Source organism: Pleurodeles waltl, chromosome 9, assembly GCF_031143425.1.
Source record: "Pleurodeles waltl isolate 20211129_DDA chromosome 9, aPleWal1.hap1.20221129, whole genome shotgun sequence".
NCBI lineage: Eukaryota > Metazoa > Chordata > Amphibia > Caudata > Salamandridae > Pleurodeles > Pleurodeles waltl.
Genome location: NC_090448.1, coordinates 456,890,977 through 456,914,414, shown reverse-complemented (window position 1 = coordinate 456,914,414; position 23,438 = coordinate 456,890,977). Strand labels below are relative to the sequence as shown.

Below are 23,438 nucleotides of genomic sequence, written 5' to 3'. Positions count from 1 at the left end.
ACCTGTCAGTAGTACCTCATGTCAAACTACCAAACAGACCAGATCTGTTAACACAACACAAACAACAGATCAGGCATCCAAATCCAGCATCGCTGAATCTAGCAATTTGGCTCCTGAAATCCTAGAATTCGGACCCTTAGACCTCACACAAGAATGTATGGAGGTCCTAAAACAGGCTAGAAAGCCTACCACTAGACACTGCTATGCGAATAAATGGAAAAGATTTGTCTATTACTGCCATAATAATCAAATTCAACCCTTACACGCATCTACAAAAGATATAGTAGGATACTTACTACATTTGCAAAAAGCAAAACTAGCTTTCTCTTCCATAAAAATACATCTTGCTGCAATTTCAGCTTACCTGCAAATTACGCACTCAACTTCATTATTTAGGATACCAGTCATAAAAGCGTTTATGGAAGGCCTAAAGAGAATTATACCACCAAGAACGCCACCAGTTCCTTCATGGAACCTCAACATTGTCTTAACACGACTCATGGGCCCACCTTTTGAGCCCATGCACTCTTGTGAAATGCAATACTTAACGTGGAAAGTTGCATTTTTAATTGCCATCACATCTATAAGAAGAGTGAGTGAAATTCAAGCGTTTACCATTCAAGAACCATTTATTCAAATACACAAAAATAAAGTTGTTCTACGAACAAATCCCAAATTTTTACCAAAAGTAATCTCACCGTTCCACTTGAATCAAACGGTAGAATTACCAGTGTTCTTCCCACAGCCAGATTCTGTAGCCGAAAGAGCACTACATACATTAGACATCAAAAGAGCACTAATGTACTACATCGACAGAACAAAACTAATTCGAAAGACAAAACAACTATTTATCGCCTTTCAAAAACCTCATACAGGAAATCCAATTTCAAAACAAGGCATTGCTAGATGGATAGTTAAGTGCATTCAAACCTGCTATCTTAAAGCTAAAAGAGAACTGCCTATTACACCAAAGGCACACTCAACCAGAAAAAAAAGGTGCTACCATGGCCTTTCTAGGAAATATTCCAATGAACGAAATATGTAAGGCAGCTACATGGTCTACGCCTCATACATTTACCAAGCACTACTGTGTAGATGTGCTAACTGCACAACAAGCAACAGTAGGTCAAGCTGTACTAAAAACATTATTCCAAACTACTTCAACTCCTACAGGCTGAACCACCGCTTTTGGGGAGATAACTGCTTACTAGTCTATGCACAGCATGTGTATCTGCAGCTACACATGCCATCGAACTGAAAATGTCACTTACCCAGTGTACATCTGTTCGTGGCATTAGTCGCTGCAGATTCACATGCGCCCACCCGCCTCCTGGGAGCCTGTAGCCGTTTAGAAGTAGATCTTAAACATTTGTACATTTGTAAATAGATTACTTGAAACTTTATTATGTACATACGCATTCACTCCATTGCATGGGCACTATTACTAGCATACACAACTCCTACCTCACCCTCTGCGGGGAAAACAATCTAAGATGGAGTCGACGCCCATTCGCAATGGAGTCGAAATGGGAGGAGTCCCTCGGTCTCGTGACTCAAAAAGACTTCTTCGAAGAAAAACAACTTGTAACACTCCGAGCCCAACACCAGATGGCGGGATGTGCACAGCATGTGAATCTGCAGCGACTAATGCCACGAACAGATGTACACTGGGTAAGTGACATTTTCCTTGCATTTCATGGTTGGGGAAAGAATACAGGTTATGAGATACATACATCTCTTTCACTGAGTGCCTTTTCACTGTACAGCTGCTGCCTAGACACAAGGAAACCATTGCCTACAAAAAAAAACCTATTTTTGCATTATTACCCCCAGTGATTTGGTCTGATGCTACTGGTTTTTCGACTCAGAGTGAACTGAGGTCTGCTAACCAAACATCAGTGCCAGTGTTATAACCCCTTACAAAATGAATGTTCATTGGCTATCCCAATTGGTATAGCAGACTTACTTATAAGTGCCTGGTATATGGTACCAGGAGCACCCAGGGCATGTACGTTAGAGAACCCACCCAGGGCTGCTGCACTGATTGTGCCACCCTTAGTGTGACAAGGTACAAAAACTGCTAGTTCTAATTTGCCATATAAGCCAATGGCAAAGCCCCCAGGTCCCTTAACAATTTATATAAGTCTCCCCTAAGGAAAGCTGTCAACCTAAGGGAGGAATCCATATATTATTAAGTGGGACATGTACTTTATATGTCCTAACATTAAAACATCCAGCTTGTTGTTTTACTATAGAAAAGCTAGTGGCCGCATTGGTTAGTACAGAGGTCCAGACTGACATCTCAGCACTGTTGCCTTCAGAATGGGGCTACTGAAATGGGTACTTCAAGGCATCAAATTAATTGTGGTATTAAACCCGACTTAATACCCATGCCGAATTTAATGTCATTTTTAAGGAAAAGCAACTTTTAGAAAGTTGCCACCCTGCTGCTCAGTTTACCCTATGGCCGTTCAGAGTTGCTAGCCCCTAGACAGTCTTCTGCCCTTCTGAGGAGTGGTGTAAGTGACTCCCAGCCTCAGAAACAATAGAGGCTTTCTGCTTCAAAAGGTAAGCCTCCTTTTGTGGGCAAATTGTGATCACACTCGAATACTGCTGCGCCTTCATTCAGTTAGATGGGTTGGTGGCAGGAACAGAGCAGGGAAACCATTTGAAAAACAGTTTTGTCTTTGGGTATGTAGCCCACCAGTAACTACACCTCTAGTGGGTTACCAAGCTCCTGAAGTCCAAAGAAGGGTTCAGACAGTGTCTAGTAATTTAACACAGAAAGATCAAAGCTGTGTGGGGCAGCTGACTTTTTCTTCTTTGGCGTCAGATGCAGAGAGGTTGCAGTAACCACATTGGAGGCAAAGGATGAAAATCATGCAGACATCAGCAGTGTGAAGGCGAACAATCTGGGCCCAAAGGAGAGGACTGCGAAAGGAGGCAAATAATCTCTGAAGAATCCCCCAGAAACATGATACAGTAGGAATTTGGATATTAGGATTTGACAACCTAAATGTGTAGATAGAAACCTTATGTGTGAAGGATCAATTGTTTCTCTTTTTTTTGACAGTGTTTTATATTGAATGGAAAAAAGAATCCTTTTTTAATTTTAATCTCAACTGCGACCATGCACTGTTTTAAAACAAAATATATATATATTTGTATAATGTTCAACAGGTTTTAGTGCCTTATAAACTAAATTAATCGAAAATAGCAGTTTTGCAGTTCTCCTTAGCTGGTGTTTTTTAAGTTGGAGCTATCTGGTTGCCAAAGACTTCTTTGGAACATTCTGAAAGTCGACCTAGCAATACATTCCACCTACTGCTTCCCATTGACTTTATGGTTTGCAACTCACATTTTCTTGCCTTCTATTGTCTGGCTTTATTTGTTTTAGGCTGTCTAGCATGTCTTTGTCCCTCCAGTGGCACATAACCTGTTTACTGTATTCTTCCATGAGTGTTTACTTTCTGTAAACAGACCTTTAAATGTTGTTTTTATCTTGTCACATTTGGTGTGCATTCAAAGCGAGGTAAAATGTCAGGCTCTGTCTTCTGAGGAAACTTGGTGTTTACTTTTTTCTCTCCCTTCAAACTGAAAGGGTTTATCTGATAATCTGGGGGTCTGAAAGGAAAGGGTTTATTCTAGCACACTGCAACATTTAAATTTCTGTAAATGTTTGGTGCAAATATTTCAGAATATAATAGAATTAGGAAAGTGCAAATACAGCAAATTTTTGTTATTCTGAGGTTATAGAAACTGATATTTTAATACAATCAAATCAGTACACTAGGTGATGCCATTCCCCCACATTATTGTTTGTGCACTCTATAATTTTATCAGTTAAACCTTATGCAAATGTAATGGTCATTTCAATTGAAAATGTGTTGTCTGTAATGACATTGCACTACACCACCATGCATACTCCACTGTACACCACTGTAGAAAAGTACCATCATGCCTGGCATGTTACCCTCATATTTCACTGTATATATGTTGTTTTAGTGTGTGTGTCACTGGGACCCTGCCAGCTAGGGCCCTAGTGCTAATAAGTGTGCCCTCTATGTGTTACCTGTGTGATGACTAACTGTCTCACTGAGGCTCTGCTAACCAGAACCTCAGTGGTTATGCTCTCTCTGCTTTCTAAATTGTCACTAACAGGCTAGTGACCAATTTCACAAATTCACATTGGCATACTGGAACACCCTTATAATTCCCTAGTATATGGTACTTAGGTACCCAGGGTATTGGGGTTCCAGGAGATCCCTATGGGCTGCAGCATTTCTTTTGCCACCCATAGGGAGCTCTGACAATTCGTACACAGGCCTGCCACTGCAGCCTGAGTGAAATAACTTCCACGTTATTTCACAGTCATTTACCACTGCACTTAAGTAACTTATAAGTCACCCATATGTCTAACCTTCACCTGGTGAAGGTTGGGTGCTAAGTTACTTAGTGTGTGCGGGGACACCATTTCACGCGTGCACTATACATAGGTCACTACCTATGTATAGTGTCACAATGGGAACTCCGAACATGGCCATGTAACATGTCTAAGATCATGGAATTGTCACCCCAATGGCATTCTGGCATTGGGGAGACAATTCCATGATCCCCCGAGTCTCTAGCACAGACCCGGGTACTGCCAAACTGCCTTTCCCGGGGTTTCACTGCAGCTGCTGCTGCTGCCAACCCCTCAGACAGGTTTCTGCCCTCCTGGGGTCCAGCCAGGCCTGGCCCAGGAAGGCAGAACAAAGGACTTACTCAGAGAGTTGGAAAAAGGTGTCAGCACTGGGGAGGAGTAGCCTCCCCCACCCTCTGGAAATGCTTTGATGGGCACAGATGGTGCCCATCTCTGCATACGCCAGTCTACACCGGTTCAGGGATCCCCCAACCCTGCTCTGGCGCGAAACTGGACAAAGGAAAGGGGAGTGACCACTCCCCTGACCTGCACCTCCCAGGGGAGGTGCCCAGAGCTCCTCCAGCGTGCCCCAGACCTCTGCCATCTTGGATTCAGAGGTGTGTTGGCACACTGGACTGCTCTGAGTGGCCAGGACCAGCAGGTGACGTCAGAGACTCCTTCTGATAGGCTCTTACCTGTGTTACTAGCCTATCCTCCTTCCTAGGTAGCCAAACCTCCTTTTCTGGCTATTTAGGGTCTCCGCTTTGGGGAATTCTTCAGGTACCGAATGCAAGAGCTCACCAGAGTTCCTCTGCATCTCTCTCTTCACCTTCTGCCAAAGGATCGACCGCTGACTGCTCAGGACGCCTGCAAAACCGCAACAAAGTAGCAAAGATGACTACTGCAACCTTGTATCGCTGATCCTGCCGCCTTCTCGACTGTTTCCTGGTGGTGCATGCTCTGGGGGTAGCCTGCCTCCTTTCTGCACCAGGAGCTCTGAAGAAATATCCCGTGGGACGACGGAATCGTCCCCCTGCAACCGCAGGCAACAAAAGACTGCATCACCGGTCCTCTGGGTCCCCTCTCAGCACGACGAGCGTGGTCCCTGGAACTCAGCAACTCTGTCCAAGTGACTCCCACAGTCCAGTGACTCTTCAGTCCAAGTTTGGTGGAGGTAAGTCCTTGCCTCCCCACGCTAGACTGCATTGCTGGGTACCGTGTGATTTGCAGCTGCTCCGGCTTCTGTGCACTCTTCCAGGATTTCCTTCGTGCACAGCCAAGCCTGGGTCCCCGACACTCTAACCTGCAGTGCACAACCTTCTGAGTTGTCCTCTGGCGTCGTGGGACTCCCTTTTGTGTCTTCGGGTGGACTACGGTTCACTCCTCTTCCAAGTACCTGTTCCGGTACTTCTGCAGGTGCTGTCTGCTTCTGTGAGGGCTCCCTGACTTGCTGGGCGCCCCCCTCTGTCTCCTCATCCAAGTGGCGACATCCTGGTCCGTCCTGGGCCACAGCAGCATCCAAAAACCGTAACTGCGACCCTTGCAGCTAGCAAGGCTTGTTTGTGGTCTTTCTGCTTGGGAACACCTCTGCAAGCTTCTTCACGACGTGGGACATCCATCCTCCAAAGGGGACGTTTCTTGCCCTCTTCGTTCTTGCAGAATCCACAGCTTCTACCATCTGGTGGCAGCTTCTTTGCACCCTCAGCTGGCATTTCCTGGGCATCTGCCCACTCTCGACATTGTCGCGACTCTTGGACTTGGTCCCCTTGTACCACAGGTACTCGGGTCCGGAAATCCACTTTGGTTGCTTTGCTGGTGTTGGTCTTCCTTGCAGAAACGACTTCTGTGCTCTCTGGGGGTTATAGGTGCACTTTACATCTACTTTTCAAGGTCTTGGGGTGGGATATTTTTATAACCCTCACGGTTTTCTTACAGTCCCAGCGACCCTCTACAAGCTCACATAGGTTTGGGGTCCATTCGTGGTTCGCATTCCACTTTTGGAGTATATGGTTTGTGTTGCCCCTATACCTATGTGCTCCTATTGCAATCTATTGTAACTTTACACTGCTTGCATTACTTCCTTTTGCTATTACTGCATATTTTTGGTATTGTGTACATATATCTTGTGTATATTTGGCATCCTCATACTGAGGGTACTCACTGAGAGACTTTTGGCATATTGTCATAAAAATGAAGTACCTTTATTTTTAGTATATCTGTGTATTGTGTTTTCTTATGATATTGTGCATATGACACCAGTGGTATAGTAGGAGCTTTGGATGTCTCCTAGTTCAGCCTAAGCTGCTCTGCTATAGCTACCTTCTATCAGCCTGAGCTGCTAGAAACACCTCTTCTGCACTAATAAGGGATAACTGGGCCTGGTACAGAGTGTGAGTACCCCTTGGTACCCACTACAAGCCAGGCCAGCCTCCTACAGCCACTCTACGCCATTCTACTGTGCTCCACTCTACTGTCACTTTCCTCCACTCTACTCCATTCTATGATGCCCTGTTTCATGCCACACCACTCTCCCATGCCACTCTGACACACTACTCTACTCCACTCTATGAAGCCCCCCACTCTGTGACACTCTACAACTCTATGCCACTTCACAACACTCTACTCTATGCCACTCCACTCTCCACCACTCTACGACACTCCACTGTATCCCACTCCACAACACTCTGACATTCTATGACACTGTATACTTCATTCCACTCTACGCCACTGCACTCTGACACTTTACTCTATAACACTCTAGGCTACTCTGTGCCACTCTACAAAACTCTATGCCACTTTATGCCACTCACTCTACTACACTCCACACCACTTTACTCCACACCACTTTACTCCACAGCGACACTCCACTCTGACACTTTACTCCACTCTACACTATACCACTCCACTCTGACAAGCTATGCCACTCTAAGACACTGTACTCTAGTACACTCCACTCTAACCCACCCTTTGACAATACTCTCTGCCACTCCATGCCACTGTACGTCATTCCTGTCCACAGTACTCCATACCACTCTATAATTCTCTATGCTACTCCACTCTACTACACTCCCTGTCACTTTACTCCACTCTATGCCACTCCACTCTACTACACTCCACTCCACTTTACTCCACTATACAACACTCTATGCTATGCCACTCCTCTCTATGACCCTTTACTCCACTTCATGCTATGCCACTCCACTCCACTCTGTGGCACTCCACTCTATGCCACTGCAATCTATTCAACTCTAAAACACTTTACTCCACTCTACACTTTGCCACTCTTTGCCCCTCTACTCAGTCACTCCGCTCTGACGCTACTCTACTCTGACACCCCACGCTATTCCACTCTACACCACTCCAGCCTAAGCCACTTTATGCCACTCTACTTCACTGTACGAAACTCCACTCTGATCAATGACACTCCACTATGACACTTTACTCCACTTTATGCCCCTCCATTCTACATCCCTCCACTCTGCGGTCCTCCACTCTACACTCGTCTACTCTGCACGACTCCACTTCACAACTCTCCAATCTATGACACTTCAACCAATGACCCTCCACTCTGACACTCCACTCTTTGCGATTCCATGACACTAAGCCCCTCCACTTGGACACTACACTCTACGACACCCTATTCAACTCTTTGCCCCTCCACTTTACGACACTTTACTCCACGGTCCTCACTATACAGTATGTGCCTTCAGTCTATGGCATTTCACTATACAACCCTCCTCTCTACAATCCTATGTGACAGTCCACGCTACTCTACAATACTCCACCACACTCTGCTCCACTTGACACTTTATGCTACTCCACTCTACAACTACAACAGTGTACAACACTACTCTTCTCCACTCTACATAACTCCCTCTATGCCACTCCATGCCCCTTTACACTATGCTACACCACTCACTTTACTACACTCTACAACACACGCCTCAATTCGACACCACTCCACTCTATGCCACTCCATGACAATCTGTGCCACTCTACTCTGACACTCCGCTGCATACCACTTTCCTCCATGCCACTAACATTTAACCATGCTGAACAGCATCCACATTGGTGTACAACATGGCTAAAGCACGTTGTCAAAGCCACAATAGCTGTTGTATAGGCAAGATCTATTGGTTTTGCTAATGCTTGTTATGATTGTTATTCACACACCCTTGGGAATTTCAGCAAACTGTTTTAATTTGGAAAGCTTTAGAAACAGTTCAAATGTTTTAAATGTACATACACATTATGGTGATATTTGAATATATCTTCTAAGAAGTTCACTATTATTATAAGAACATGTTTTTTCTGTTATAAATAAGCTTTCTCATACTGTTCGCACAACATTGCTTCAGGTCGCTTCCTGCGTGAATGTTGTCCTCCCTGCAATACAATGTTAGTTCTCACTCATCTAGCCATCATCCAAAAGAACGTCTTTTATGGTGCATATCAAACAAAATCAAAGTAAATACTCAGTATTTATGGTACAAGCATTAAAATGTAACAACAGGCCTTCATGCCTCTAGATTACTTGCAAAAGTGATCAAATAAGTTTATATTGTATCACATTCTATTGCACCATCATTCATTAATTGCAGGTACGGATCAAAAGGTTAATAGTGAAGTATCCTAGGATTCAAAAGTCCTAGGACCGAAATTGCTTTTAGCAATGTTTAGAAAACCACAAATAATGTTTAGAACCAAAAAGTCTTCATGTCAATAGTTGTATTTTAAAAAAAAATACAGAAAGGTAAATTTCAATGAAATAAATTGTGATAAACATAGGGCTATGCAGCTTTTACTTTGAAGTGTCTGTGCTTTCCGCTGCTAGTGTGTGTTTTTGATGAGCAGTGAGTGTTTAAATGCAGTGTGTTTAAGGGTGCAGTACCACCTCCTGTGTACAGGGGCAGAGCTGAGCAAACATTTAAACACACTTAATGAAACACAGGTCCGCACAAGGCAATTTTTAAAAATGTTGTAAGAATTGACACCGATGTTCCTGAAGTAATTTTTGTATTATTTAGAAGACATTGCCTTATGGGGGGCTTGGTTTCAGGTTCCCACAGTGTGAGTGTGTTATCACACCCAAGTCCCCAAAAGGATAGTAACACACACACACACACCCGCGCCCCCTTGACCTCCTGTCTGTGCCAGCGATGAGAGACACCTGCTTTGTGTGAGGCCCCTACGGGACAGAACCCTGGAGCCAAATCAAGCCCAGATACCTTTACTCCCCGCTCCAGAAGTGCAGAATATAATATGCACTGTGAGCCTCCTCCGCCCGCTCTCTGGTCACTTCGCACCAGTGTCTGTCATCGTTCCAGAGGCATGGTGTGGACCGATGTCCTTAATGTCCGCTATGTTGAAGTCAGACAGTCTTTAAAACGCCAGGCTCCAGAAGCTGCCACCCCTGTAGAAGCCTCCTCACCACCGGTGTCTGTTGTCTTTCCATTGGGGCCCTCACCCAGCGCCGCTGACTTCACTGCGGAGGGCCATAATAGTATTTCTTGGGCCCGATGGCCACCACGAGGCTCACTGCCACCATGGGCCGCTGCAGGGAGATCGAAGCTCTGATGACTGACACAAAGCAGAAACCGCCTCCTTGCTGACGGCTTGCTCGTGATGCATCGTACATGCCTGGGACTGGTTTGTTGGCCAATTTGAGTGCTAAACTCCTTGGTTCAATAGAGAATACTGCAGAGCCTCCGTAGATCACATCCACACGCCTGTGATGGTTGGCCATGCCCCTGGAACAGACATTATTATAGACAGTACAATCTAAGATTTTGAAACATGTTGCTTCTTCTTGCTTCAGTCAACCAATGAGCTTTCCGATGCCCTCATGGAAACAGGATCGATCCTTCATTTTATCACCAAAAATACAATAGTCCACAGACAGCAATTTTTTATCCAATACAAAGGTTATTCTGCTGTCTGTTCACACCATTCATTGACTTTACAAAAGCTGCATCTTAAAGTATAAGCTTATGTATTACCTCACTAAAAAAGACAAGTTGCCCATTCATTTTTTAACAGGGTTCTTTGTGTAAGTAGAAACATTTGCAAAGTTAAACGAAAACATTTTATGCAACTATTATTCATTATGAAAAATATGTCCATGGGAAGGTCAGGAAAATAAACAGTTCACATTCTTAAACAAGGTCAGTTTGCCAGTAAATGCTGCTTTAGTTATTCAGCTTTAGTACATCTACTTATGATTGTATACTACAGTTTTTTGCATTTAAAAACACTTATTTTCTTTTAAGACCTACTTGTCAAATCTGCACTATATTGGACAATTTTTTGACATTTAAAACAAGATAGCACAAATTCTGGAGAAAGAAGCCAGTCTTAATTCATTTTTCCAGTTTATACTTTAACAGGATGGGATCGATTGCAACAAGGAACTTGTCTGAGTTAGAAGTAGCACAATGCGGATGAGAGTTAAAGTTCCTCTCTAGCTCTCCCTTACGAGGTCTATGAAGATTCCTGGAAGTAACAAATGGACAGAACTGAACTCCAGAATGGAACAATGAGTGGACCTTGCTCCAGAACAGAAAGAAAGCATTTAAATGAGCTGATGGGCATATGCAACATGAGGTGAAAGCTCAGTGATCAAAGTATATTTAAATTCACTGACCGTAATATTTCCAGGTCTCAGGCAGAGGGAGAGCATTCAGTGGCCACAATGTATCAGCAGTTTAGAACCATACCAGGGAACAGAATGTGGACTATATCTGTTTTCCAAGAATATTCAGAAGCTTGTAAAGGAAAACTAGAAAATGGTTATGGCTCCAAACTAGGGTTCATGACTGTGAGGGTCACAGAAGGTCTTAAAGTAGCGCTGCTTGATCACATGATGCGAGGATCCTGACAGAGATGGGGAAGTGAGTTGCGTCCTGCTGCGTTTTAAGTAGCATTGTGAAAAGTTGCTAGTTTCGATGATGTGCAGCTTAGATCTTTTCAATGAGAGGACTGTTTTTGAGACAGGTGGTCAACAACATTTTAAGTACTGATGTTGAAAACATTTTGAATACATTTTTATTTCATTCGCTATAACAATACTTACATTAGATGAAACAATATTTCTTCCATAGGATGTCCGAAGGCTGAATTAAGGGATTTGTGTGTGAAATTCTAAATAAGTAATTATGCAGCCAACCTATTAATTGAAGGGGTATCTCTTCTGTTCACAGTACTATTTCACAAACTGTATTTCGCCTGTTATCTGCTCCTTTTTTTTTTTCAAGTTTGCGATGATGCATTTTCGTTTGTGATCAATTTAGATTGGAGCACTAGCTGTAAGCACCAATGCCGAGGAAGAGAATCCTCATGATGGAGAGTTGACGTTCCTGGGACTGGTACTAGCACACTTACCAGTGGATCTGCTGCTTGGTAAACTGATCGTCCTTGGTCATGTCTTTGGATGTCTAGATGAATGTCTCATTATAGGTATGTTAAAAGAAAAGAAGCATGCTGAAATACATCATCGCAAAATGGTCAAAGTAACATTGAAGACACTATTTCTGTTTGCATTCCAGCTGCAGGTCTCTCTTTGAAGAGCTTCTTTTCCATGCCCTACAGACAGCATCTTGATGGATATAGGTATGGAGTAAGCTTTATTTTTACAAGTGTATGAAGAAAGATGAGGAAAAGTAATTCTGTAGAGGTTTTGAGTACTTGTGCTTGTGTTGGTAATGTATTTAAAGGTGCACAGTTGAAAAAATACCCACAAGTAGAAAAAATAAATTCTTCCCCTCCTATTATCGTGCCTCTACCTGGCCCTGTGCCATTAATATTAACCATAAATGCTCACGGGCAGCAATCTGCCAGAAGACGTGTACGTTTCTGCATTGCACACCCCATGCACCTTCCTCCGCTGTACCTTTGTAGCTACACCTTCACCACCCTTGGACCCAACAATCAAACTGCTATTCTCTGCAACAATACTCCACAACACATGAACACTCCTGTGGCCTGCATGCACTGGAATGTACTTTCCGCATTTTTTAAGTACTCGGTTTCCTATTGTGGGTAGTTCCACACTATATAAATATAACCAATGCTGTAAGTAAATATTGCATTTCTGTGACTTGTAAAGGAATTTTTAATACGCAGGGAGTAGACAGGTCTCAGACAAAGGTGTTGCCTATCATCACCTAATCAAGAGTTAGATGGTAGGCCAGTGGTACTGTGGGTGGCTCCACTAACAAAGCTTTCCCTGTGCTCAATCCTGCTGCCTATGACATGATGCCAAGCTGCTCTAAAGAGCTTTTGAAGACGTGCTGTGAAGGAAGCAGTGTAGGAAAGTACCCTCTTAGCATAGTTAAACCCACTTTTTGCCTGCCATTGGTATGCTTAGACTGTTTTCACTGGGATTCTGCCAACCAGGATCCCAGTGATTGTGCTTTCTCCCTCTAAATTTGGTTGCATAGGATTTTCGCATCTCCCCCCCCACCCCAATTGGCATACTGGTGTCCCCTAATAAGTCTGTAGTATATGGTACTTAGGTACCCAGGGCATTGGGGCACCAGGGGATCCCCATGGGATGCAGCATGTATCCTGCCACCCATGGGAGTCCATGCAGAATGTGTCTGCAGGTCTGCTGTTGCCGCCTGCGTGAAGAGGTGTATGCACCCTTTAACCACAGGTCACTGCACCAGCTTACTGTAAATCACCCCTGTGGTAGGCCCTTCTAGCCCAGAGGGCAAGGTACAGGTCCTTGTGTGTGAGGGCACAAGTCCTTGTGTGTGAGGGCACCCCTGTATGAGTAGAGGTGCCTCTACGAACTCCAGCTCCATGGACACAGTAAGCCATTTTACCCGTGTACTGGACACTGTACAGTGCCCAGCTACACAATGGTAATTCTGAACCTGGGCATGTTTGGTGTCAAACATGTCTGAAACATACCCCAGTACTGTTGCCAGTATTGGTTGTATGATTCCATGCACTCTGGGGGCTCCTTAGAGGACCCCCAGTATTGCTCCTACCAGTCTTCTGGGGGTTTCCAGGTAGCCTGTGCTGCTCCCACCCCTCAGACAGGTTTATGTCCTCCTGCTGCTTGACCAGCTCAGGCAGGGGAAGGCAGAACAAAGGATTTCCTGTGGGAGAGGTAGGTAACGCCATCTCCTTTGGAAATAGGTGTTACAAGGCTTGGGAGGGGGTAGCTTCCCAAGCCACCGGTTTGCTTTGAAGGGCACATTTGGTGCCCACCTTGGACAAACGGTTTGCACCAGTCCAGGGACCCCCGGACTCTGCTCTGGCTCGAAACTGGACGAAGGGGAGTGACCATTCCCCTCTCCATCACCACCCCATGGTGGTGCCCAGAGCGCCTCGAGGTGGCCACTTGATTCTGCCGTCGTAAAACCAAGATGTGCAGAGGTCCCTGGGAGCATCTGAGTGGCCTTGTCAGGGAGGTGACAACACAGAGCCTCCCCTCCCCCACCCCCTTCTTTTATAGGTGTTCTTCTTGGTAGGAGACCAATCTTCCTTATAGTGCTCGAGGGTGGGGTCCCCAGATTCGTCGTGCAAGACTCAAGCAGGACTCCTCTGCATTGTTTACTTAGACTTCTGGCCACTGGAACCACAATTGGACTCTTCAGGAACCGACAAGGCTGCAACTCTGGTGGCAACTTCGCTTTGCAACATTGTTTTACTGGCTCCTTCCAGCAACTGCAACATTTTCTTGACTGTGCCTCCTCCGTGGTCGGCGAGACTTCAGCCTACACCAAGAAGCAAGAAGGAATCTCCCTTGGTATAAAGGAGTCACTCCCCTGTATCTGCAGGCACCTACAGCAACCACGTCCGGCTGTATGGATCTGCTCTCCTCTGGAACTGCGTGGGTCCTGCACCACAGGTGGTAGTCTGGAGTGGTCCCCTCAGTCCTCTCTGCCAGCTATCTGACTTGGGAGATGGTGAACCCTTGCCTCTCCTTGCAGGACAGTGCCCCTGTGCACTGCGACTCTTGCAGCTACCAAGGCTTGTTGTATCCTGCTCCAATGGATCTTCAGGCTCCGAGTAGCCTTGGCCCCCCCAGCACTTCTTCCTGCTCCAGCAACAGGGAACTCCTCTTCAGGTGTGCTGACTGGGCCTCACTTTGACTTACTGTGCCTGCTGCCAGTGAATTGCCTGTTGCTTCTGTTGGCCCTCCCAACTGCTGAGGGTCATCCCGGACTCCCCTTCAAGAGTCAAGTCCCCTAGGCCTTGCTGGTCATCTTCAACCTTGCAACTCATCTTTTGCTCCTCTAGAATTTGCCAAGGCCAACACCACTGACCATCTGTAACCTGACAACTGACTTTGGACTCCATCTGCACCGCTCCAAGGACTCCTTTTGAGCTCCTGGGCTCTACAGTTGGTCTTCTTCGTCCCCTGTCGACTCAGTTCTTCATCCACAGAAGGATGGGTAGTAGCTCCTGCACCCACTGGACACTGCGTCGTGGCCTGGACGCAGTCCTCTTCTTTCAGAATCCACTGTTGGTTTCTTCTAGACTGGTCCTGTTTTTGCATAATTCTTTTTCTAAGTCGACCTGTTAGTCCTTGGGAAGACTCGGTTCTTAACTCTGCTCTCCTGGTCGCTGGGGGTCACTCAGGTATTCCCCTCTTGTGGTTGCTAGTTTTTCCAATCTCCCTCTAACAACTCTACATCCTTGGGTGGGGGACTGTATCTTGCTTTTCACTTTCTTAGTATATGGTGTGGCCCTCCCCTAGGGCTCTTTATATTTTTACTAAGTATTGCCAATGGTAGGGCTAGTACATGTGCTACACTAGGAGGCATTGTTTAAAAGATCTCCGGGACAGAGCCCCCTTGTGGAGCCCATTGGATGTTGCAGCACTGGTCCAACGAGTAGCAGGCCCATGGATGAATCGTGACACCTATCTGGGTGTCTGAGGGCCTTTGCTTCTACTTATATAAGTGCCTAGGTTGACCTGAGTTTATCTTAGGGATCTCTAGTTGGATCTCTTGCTTTCGGAACAGTGTACCTTTATGTAATATGTCCAAAAGTAGCATGACCTGCTCTGGAACAATCAGCTACTTGTGGAACCGTAGTGCTTTGGTTTAGGTTAGCAGGTGAAGGCATGGGCTGCTGGTGTGAGACTGAAATGGATTAATGACACTTTTTCTCCATAAAACTTTGTAACTCAGAAGGTAAACTTTCATCCGGGCAGCCAGATACCCACGGTTGGGGCTTTATGCTTTTTGGCACTATTTTGAAGTCACACTTTAAAAATTAATATTTCCTGTTCTACTTATTCAATGGTATTAATTATGATGTCATTTTATTTATTAAAATATTTTTGGAAACAGATTTGGGATTTTTCTTGTATTTTAACTTTTTACTGTTTGAGTTCTACATTAATAATTTACACATTGCCTTTAAATTAAGCCTGGCTGCTCTGTGCAGTTGTTACCAGGGGTAGAGCACAGTTTAATGACTTTCAAGATTCACCCTGAGAATGACTGTGATTATGTGAAATGGGTCCTCACTCCCTCAACTAATATTCCAATTTCATACATTAAGTGACTAAAGCTTTAGGTACAGTACTAATTCAAAATATCAATTTCAATTATTGGTTGCTGGGGGAAGCATCGAAGAGGCCCTTTGATAATGCAAATAACAAGGAACTAGTCTACATCAACCTAATAGCAGAATGCTGGAAATGGAAATGCGAGATTAGTGTTGCTGGAACATTGTCAAATTTCAGGTTTGTGGTCAGCTCACAAATGATGAAGATTTTGAAAAACATTAATGTTTTTGAAAAGCAAATATAATTAATAAGCAAAGTGTGTTGTGGTGCAATCTCTGAAAAATGCAGTCCTTGTCATACCAAGATCGTGCAGAGTCAGCGTGTTCTCCATCAAAGAAAAGCTGCCTTTGAGGAGAAACCAAGGTCATAAGTGCTTTTGTTGTATGGTCGGTTTTAAAAGGCATAGCTGATTGACACATCATGAATTTATGTAATACTTTCAGTTTTACACAATAGCCCTGATGTATTTATTTGCTGCTGAAAAACCTTTGATATCTCTGTTACAAACATCTTGTTCTTAGTTGGAACCACTGGATTGCAGGAAACTAATCATGTGATGGCCATTAAGGTTTTAAATTTTAAGGATCCACTTAAATCATAGATATACTGTTAGAAGAAACATTGCCTACAAAGAATATTGTGTTGATTAAAATGTGAATAAATGACCATAAGGGGGTTATATGCCAGACATACGTCATAAATGAATAACTGTGGACCAATAGAAATAAAGACCCATAGTAGTATGGCACAGTGCTCTATAGAATGCTTTGCACACGTGCAAAACTTCTCACAGTATTGGTTTCAGACCTTGCCTACAAATTACTGGGTCATAAAAATAATCCTGCTGATTTTGTGCAGTTGTTTCAAGTCATTGCAACACATTTCTGCTCAGATAACTGCATCAGTCGCAATAAAAATCTATAGAGGCCATCCTTGTCACCAGAAAGCACTAGAGTAAAACAGAAGACTGGTTTATTCTGTAAGGATTTAGATAACTCCAGTATTAGAACTTTCATAGATTCACATGCTTGAATCATTCCCCATCAACAGGATGGGAGTCCCTGATACCTTTATAAACTAGTGCTGAAATAGCGCAAACCTAAAGGCCCAGGGCTTATCAGTTTAGTACTGTATCTGTCAGTTTGGGAAAAAAGGACTAAAGCTGAGAGTCCACCAATCAGGCAACACCACTCTTTAGACCACTCCTGAGAAAAGCTCCAGTCCCTCTGATTTTCTACTGCACATCGTGCTAGGAAGTCGCCACTGAGCTCTGCTCACGTTTTCTGTTTTTTGGATATTCTAGAAGCTTTTTTTTCATTTCTTCGTTGTTCTAAAGGTTTTGCCTTTAGTCCTTCCATCCACGCCTTCTGAGAAGACTCTTCATGTGTGACAAATACAAGAATAGTTTAATCAGACACTGTAAAATTTATGGTAAAAAGAGATTACATTCTGAGTATCCACACAGAATTTTATCTACTGCCTCTACCTGGATCAGTGGGCAAAGGATTGTAACGTATGTTATACCTTTTCCACCGGAACTCTGAAGGACAGGGAAGGCAGGCTGTTAATTTGGCTGCAAACACCTAATCCCTGGAAACAGCCACTATCTGATTTCGATAGTGAGGGCTCTACTTCCGCTTCCTGATGATCATCATAGAAAGAGAGAAATTTGCATGTAAGATCCTCCTCAGAACAGCCTGAAAAGGCCTCCAGAAAGACCACCTGAGGGCCTTATAAAGGCCTGAGCCCTTCTTCATCTCCTCACAGATCCAGCCCTCACTCACCTAAGGAGAAGAAAAAAACATACTACAAGTGCTGAGAGGGCTAAGAAATCCTCTTTGGAGCCTTGTACACCACCCAAAAAGGTATTGCATACCTTCAAGAAGCTTCCATCAGCTCCACTCATCGGCAGGCTGTCTAAGAGGACCACCGTCAACTTTGTCGACGACACGGACTACCCCACCGTCAATGGGAGTGATGAGTACCTCCACCGCGTCGACTAGGGCATCGTCATCAACAAAGACTTAAACGTCTTCATCGTCAACTAAGCTGACTGTGTCTGTCGCTTCCAAATCTGCATCTTTTCCTACGACATCGACGGCGGCGCCAATTCCGTCCAAGCAAATGGATTGCTTTTTTTTAATGATTTCAAAGAACGTACTTTCCATGCCTATGGTTAGTCATATATGGGAAGGCTTGAAGGTCATGCAGATCCCAGCAACAGTCACAGCAGTGCTATATATATATATATATATATATATATATATATATATGTTCGATGGCATGTGTAGCTGCAGATACACATGCTGTGCACATCCGCCATCTGGTGTTGGGCTCGGAGTGTTACAAGTTGTTTTTCTTTGAAGAAGTCTTTTCGAGTCACGAGACCGAGGGACTCCTCCCATTTCGACTCCATTGCACATGGGCGTCGACTCCATCTTAGATTGTTTTTTTTCCGCCATCGGGTTCGGACGTGTTCCTTTTCGCTCCGTGTTTCGGGTCGGAAAGTTAGTTAGAATCTCGGAAAAATCGTCGGTATTGTTTGCGTTCGGTATCGGGTTAGTTACAACAGATCGACACCGAATTAAGAAGAGCTCCGGTGGCCCTTTGGGGTTTTCTTCCATCCCCGTCAGGGCCTGGTCGGTTCGGCCACGTGTCTCTTCAAGGCTGATGGAACGGACCCCATTCCGCTTCTGTCCAAAATGCCATAACAAGTATCCATATACAGATCAACATCTGGTCTGTAACTTGTGTTTGTCACCAGAACACAAGGAGGATACTTGTGAGGCCTGTCGAGCGTTTCGGTCCAGGAAGACACTCAGGGACTGAAGAGCAAGAAGACTGCAAATGGCGTCGGCGCCGACAGGACAAGGGCGTTTCGAGGAGGAGGAAGAAACATTCTCCACCCAGGAGTCGGACTCTGAGGAGATCGATCCCGAAGAAACGCCGAAAACCGTGAGTAAGACGTCGAAAACAAAAACTCATGAGAAAAGCGCTAAAGCCCAGGGGACGCCACCGCCAACAGGCCATGGCTTAACCCGAAAAGTAGGTGACCGTTCATCGGCACCGAAAAAGGGCGAGCTGGTGTCGAAGTCATCCGACTCCGGTCGAGATACCGGCACACAGCAATCTCGGGCCAGAGATAGTGGCTCAGAGAAGATTCGGCACCGAGACACCGGCACCGAAACGGGTCGGCACCGAGAGAGCACGACGCCGAAAGTAAAAAAGGTTTCGTCGGAGCCGAAAAAAGCAGCCGAAAAGGTTTCGGTACCGAAATATCCGGCCTCGGAACCGAAAACAAGTTCCTACACTGAGGAACAAGGACTGTCCACACAAATGAAGACACATAGATTTGGACAGGAATTACAGGCAATAGAGCCAGATCACACACAAAGACGGCTCTTTATTCAAAAAGATACAGGGAAGATCAGCACTCTTCCTCCAGTCAAAATGAAACGCAAGCTTGCCTTCCAAGACAAAGACAAACAGCCACACGCAAAGGTGGCTAAACAAGTAACACCACCACCATCCCCACATCACTCTCCGCAACCATCACCGGTAGCCACTCCACCAATGATGCAATCCCCAACTCATACAGGAATGAGTCAAGATGACCCTGACGCATGGGACCTTTATGACGCACCAGTGTCAGACAATAGTCCAGAATGCTATCCAGCTAAACCATCGCCACCTGAGGATAGTACAGGCTACGCACAAGTGGTGGCAAGAGCAGCTGCATTTCATAATGTCAGCCTTCATTCAGAGCCCATTGAAGACGACTTTCTTTTTAATACACTGTCTTCCACACACAGCCAATATCAGAGTCTTCCTATGCTACCCGGAATGCTAAAACACTCCAAACAAGTGTTTGAGGAGCCTGTTAAAGGGAGAGCCATTACTCCAAGAGTAGATAAAAAATATAAACCGCCACCAACAGACCCATTGTACATTACACAACAGCTAACACCAGACGCTGTTGTAGTGGGAGCAGCGCGCAAAAGAGCCAACTCTCATACTTCAGGAGATGCACCACCTCCAGATAAAGAAAGTCGAAAATTCGATGCTGGAGGCAAAAGGGTGGCGGCACAGGCAGCAAACCAGTGGCGTATTGCAAATTCGCAAGCTTTGCTAGCCAGATATGATAGGGCCCATAGGGATGAGATGCAACACCTTATTGAACATTTACCCAAGGAGTTCCAAAAGAGAGCGCAGCAAGTAGTAGAAGAAGGACAGGGTATCTCAAATAATCAGATACGGTCAGCAATGGATGCTGCAGACACGGCTGCTAGAACTGTCAACACAGCTGTAACAATAAGGAGACATGCATGGCTGCGTACATCAGGATTTAAACCAGAGATACAGCAAGCTGTGCTAAATATGCCATTCAACGGACAGCAGTTGTTTGGGCCGGAGGTGGACACTGCGATCGAAAAACACAATTTCGAGGGGGGTTTTGAGGGCAAACCACAGAAGCCACAGCCTCACAAACAAAGCCCACTTACCAGAGCCAGTATCAGCGGGGAGGTTTTCGGGGACAATATAGAGGGGGACAATTTCAAAGGAACAGAGGAAAGTTCCAAAGTCCCAAAACTCCTCCAAACAAACAGTGACTTCAAGGTCACAAATCCCCAACACATAACACCTGTGGGGGGGAGACTAACCAAGTTTTACAAACATTGGGAGGAAATAACAACAGACACTTGGGTCTTAGCATTTATCCAGCATGGTTATTGCATAGAATTTATCAAATTCTCTCCAAACATTCCACCGAAAACACACAATATGTCACAACAACATATAAATCTTCTAGGACTAGAAGTTCAAGCATTGCTCCAAAAAGAAGCAATAGAGTTAGTACCAAAACAAGAACTAAACACAGGAGTTTACTCACTGTACTTTCTGATACCCAAAAAAGACAAAACTCTAAGACCCATACTCGATCTCAGAATAGTAAATACATACATCAAATCAGACCATTTTCACATGGTTACATTACAAGAAGTAATCCCACTGCTCAAACAACAAGACTACATGACAACACTGGATCTAAAGGATGCATATTTCCATATACCAATACATCTTTCACACAAGAAGTACCTAAGGTTTGTATTCCAAGGGATACATTACCAATTCAAAGTGTTGCCATTCGGAATAACAACTGCGCCAAGAGTTTTTACAAAATGTCTAGCAGTAGTAGCTGCACATATCAGAAGGCAGCAAATACATGTGTTCCGTACCTAGACGATTGGTTAATCAAAACCAACACGCAAAAACAGTGTTCACAACACACAAATTACGTCATACAAACCCTACACAAACTAGGTTTCTCAATCAATTACTCAGTCACACCTTCTGCCGTGTCAAACACAGCAATACCTAGGAGCAACAATCAACACAGTAAAAGGAATTGCCACTCCAAGTCCACAAAGAGTCCAAACATTCCAAAATGTCATACAAGCCATGTATCCAAACCAAAAGATACAGGTCAAATTAGTAATGAAACTCCTAGGCATGATGTCCTCATGCATAGCCATTGTCCCAAACGCAAGGTTGCACATGCGGCCCTTACAACAGTGCCTAGCATCACAGTGGTCACAGGCACAGGCACAGGGTCAACTTCTAGATCTGGTGTTGATAGACCGCCAAACATACATCTCGCTTCAATGGTGGAACAGTATACATTTAAACCAAGGGCGGCCTTTTCAAGACCCAGTGCCACAATGCGTAATAACAACAGATGCATCCATGACAGGGTGGGGAGCACACCTCAATCAGCACAGCATCCAAGGACAAGGGGACATTCACCAAAAACAGTTTCATATAAACCACTTAGAACTGTTAGCGGTATTTCTAGCTCTAAAAGCATTTCAACCCATAATAACCCACAAATACACTCTTGTCAAAACAGACAACATGACAACAATGTATTACCTAAACAAACAGGGAGGAACACACTCGACACAGTTGTGTCTCCTAACACAAAAAATATGGCATTGGGCGATTCACAACCACATTCGCCTAATAGCACAATTTATTCCGGGGATTCAGAATCAGTTAGCAGACAATCTCTCTCGGGATCACCAACAGATCCACGAATGGGAAATTCACCCCCAAATACTGAACACTTACTTCAGAATTTGGGGAACGCCACAAATAGATCTATTTGCAACAAAAGAAAACTAAAAATGCCAAAACTTCGCATCCAGGTACCCACAACATCAGTCTCAGGGCAATGCACTATGGATGAACTGGTCAGGGATATTTGCGTACGCTTTTCCCCCCTCTCCCACTTCTTCCATATCTAGTAAACAAGTTGAGTCAAAAAAAACTCAAACTCATACTAATAGCACCAACATGGGCAAGGCAACCTTGGTACACAACACTACTAGACCTTTCAGTAGTACCTCATATCAAACTGCCAAACAGACCAGATCTGTTAACACAACACAATCAACAGATCAGACATCCAAATCCAGCATTGCTGAATCTAGCAATTTGGCTCCTGAAATCCTAGAATTCGGGCACTTAGACCTCACACAGGAATGTATGGAGGTCATAAAACAGGCTAGAAAACCTACCACTAGACACTGTTATGCAAATAAGTGGAAAAGATTTGTTTATTACTGCCATAATAATCAAATTCAACCTTTACACGCATCTGCAAAAGAAATAGTAGGATACTTACTACATTTGCAAAAATCTAACCTAGCTTTCTCTTCCATTAAAATACATCTTACGGCAATTTCTGCTTACCTACAAATTACGCACTCAATTTCATTGTTTAGGATACCAGTCATAAAGGCGTTTATGGAAGGCCTAAAGAGAATTATACCACCAAGAACACCACCAGTTCCTTCATGGAACCTCAACATTGTCCTAACACGACTCATGGGTCCACCTTTTGAGCCCATGCACTCTTGTGAAATGCAATACTTAACGTGGAAAGTTGCATTTTTAATTGCCATCACATCTCTAAGAAGAGTGAGTGAAATTCAAGCATTTACCATTCAAGAACCATTTATTCAAATACACAAAAATAAAGTTGTTCTACGGACCAATCCTAAATTTTTACCAAAAGTAATCTCACCGTTCCACTTAAATCAAACGGTAGAATTACCAGTGTTCTTCCCACAGCCAGATTCTGTAGCCGAAAGAGCACTACATACATTAGACATCAAAAGAGCACTAATGTACTACATCGACAGAACAAAACTAATTCGAAAGACAAAACAACTATTTATCGCCTTTCAAAAACCTCATACAGGAAATCCAATTTCAAAACAAGGCATTGCTAGATGGATAGTTAAGTGCATTCAAACCTGCTATCTTAAAGCTAAAAGAGAACTGCCTATTACACCAAAGGCACACTCAACCAGAAAGAAAGGTGCTACCATGGCCTTTCTAGGAAATATTCCAATGAACGAAATATGTAAGGCAGCAACATGGTCTACGCCTCATACATTTACCAAGCACTACTGTGTAGATGTGCTAACTGCACAAGCAACA

General features: G+C 44.3%; 1 protein-coding gene across 1 annotated transcript in view; it reads left to right on the top strand.

The window, feature by feature from the left end:
- The window catches only part of TDRD9 (tudor domain containing 9), a 2,107,755-nt gene that overhangs the window by 1,038,255 nt on the left and 1,046,062 nt on the right, over nt 1–23,438 (top strand). The window contains exons 16-17 of the mRNA XM_069207577.1: nt 11,692–11,857; nt 11,947–12,010. Coding sequence (XP_069063678.1) covers nt 11,692–11,857; nt 11,947–12,010 — 230 coding nt within the window. The remainder of the gene's footprint in view (nt 1–11,691; nt 11,858–11,946; nt 12,011–23,438) is intronic.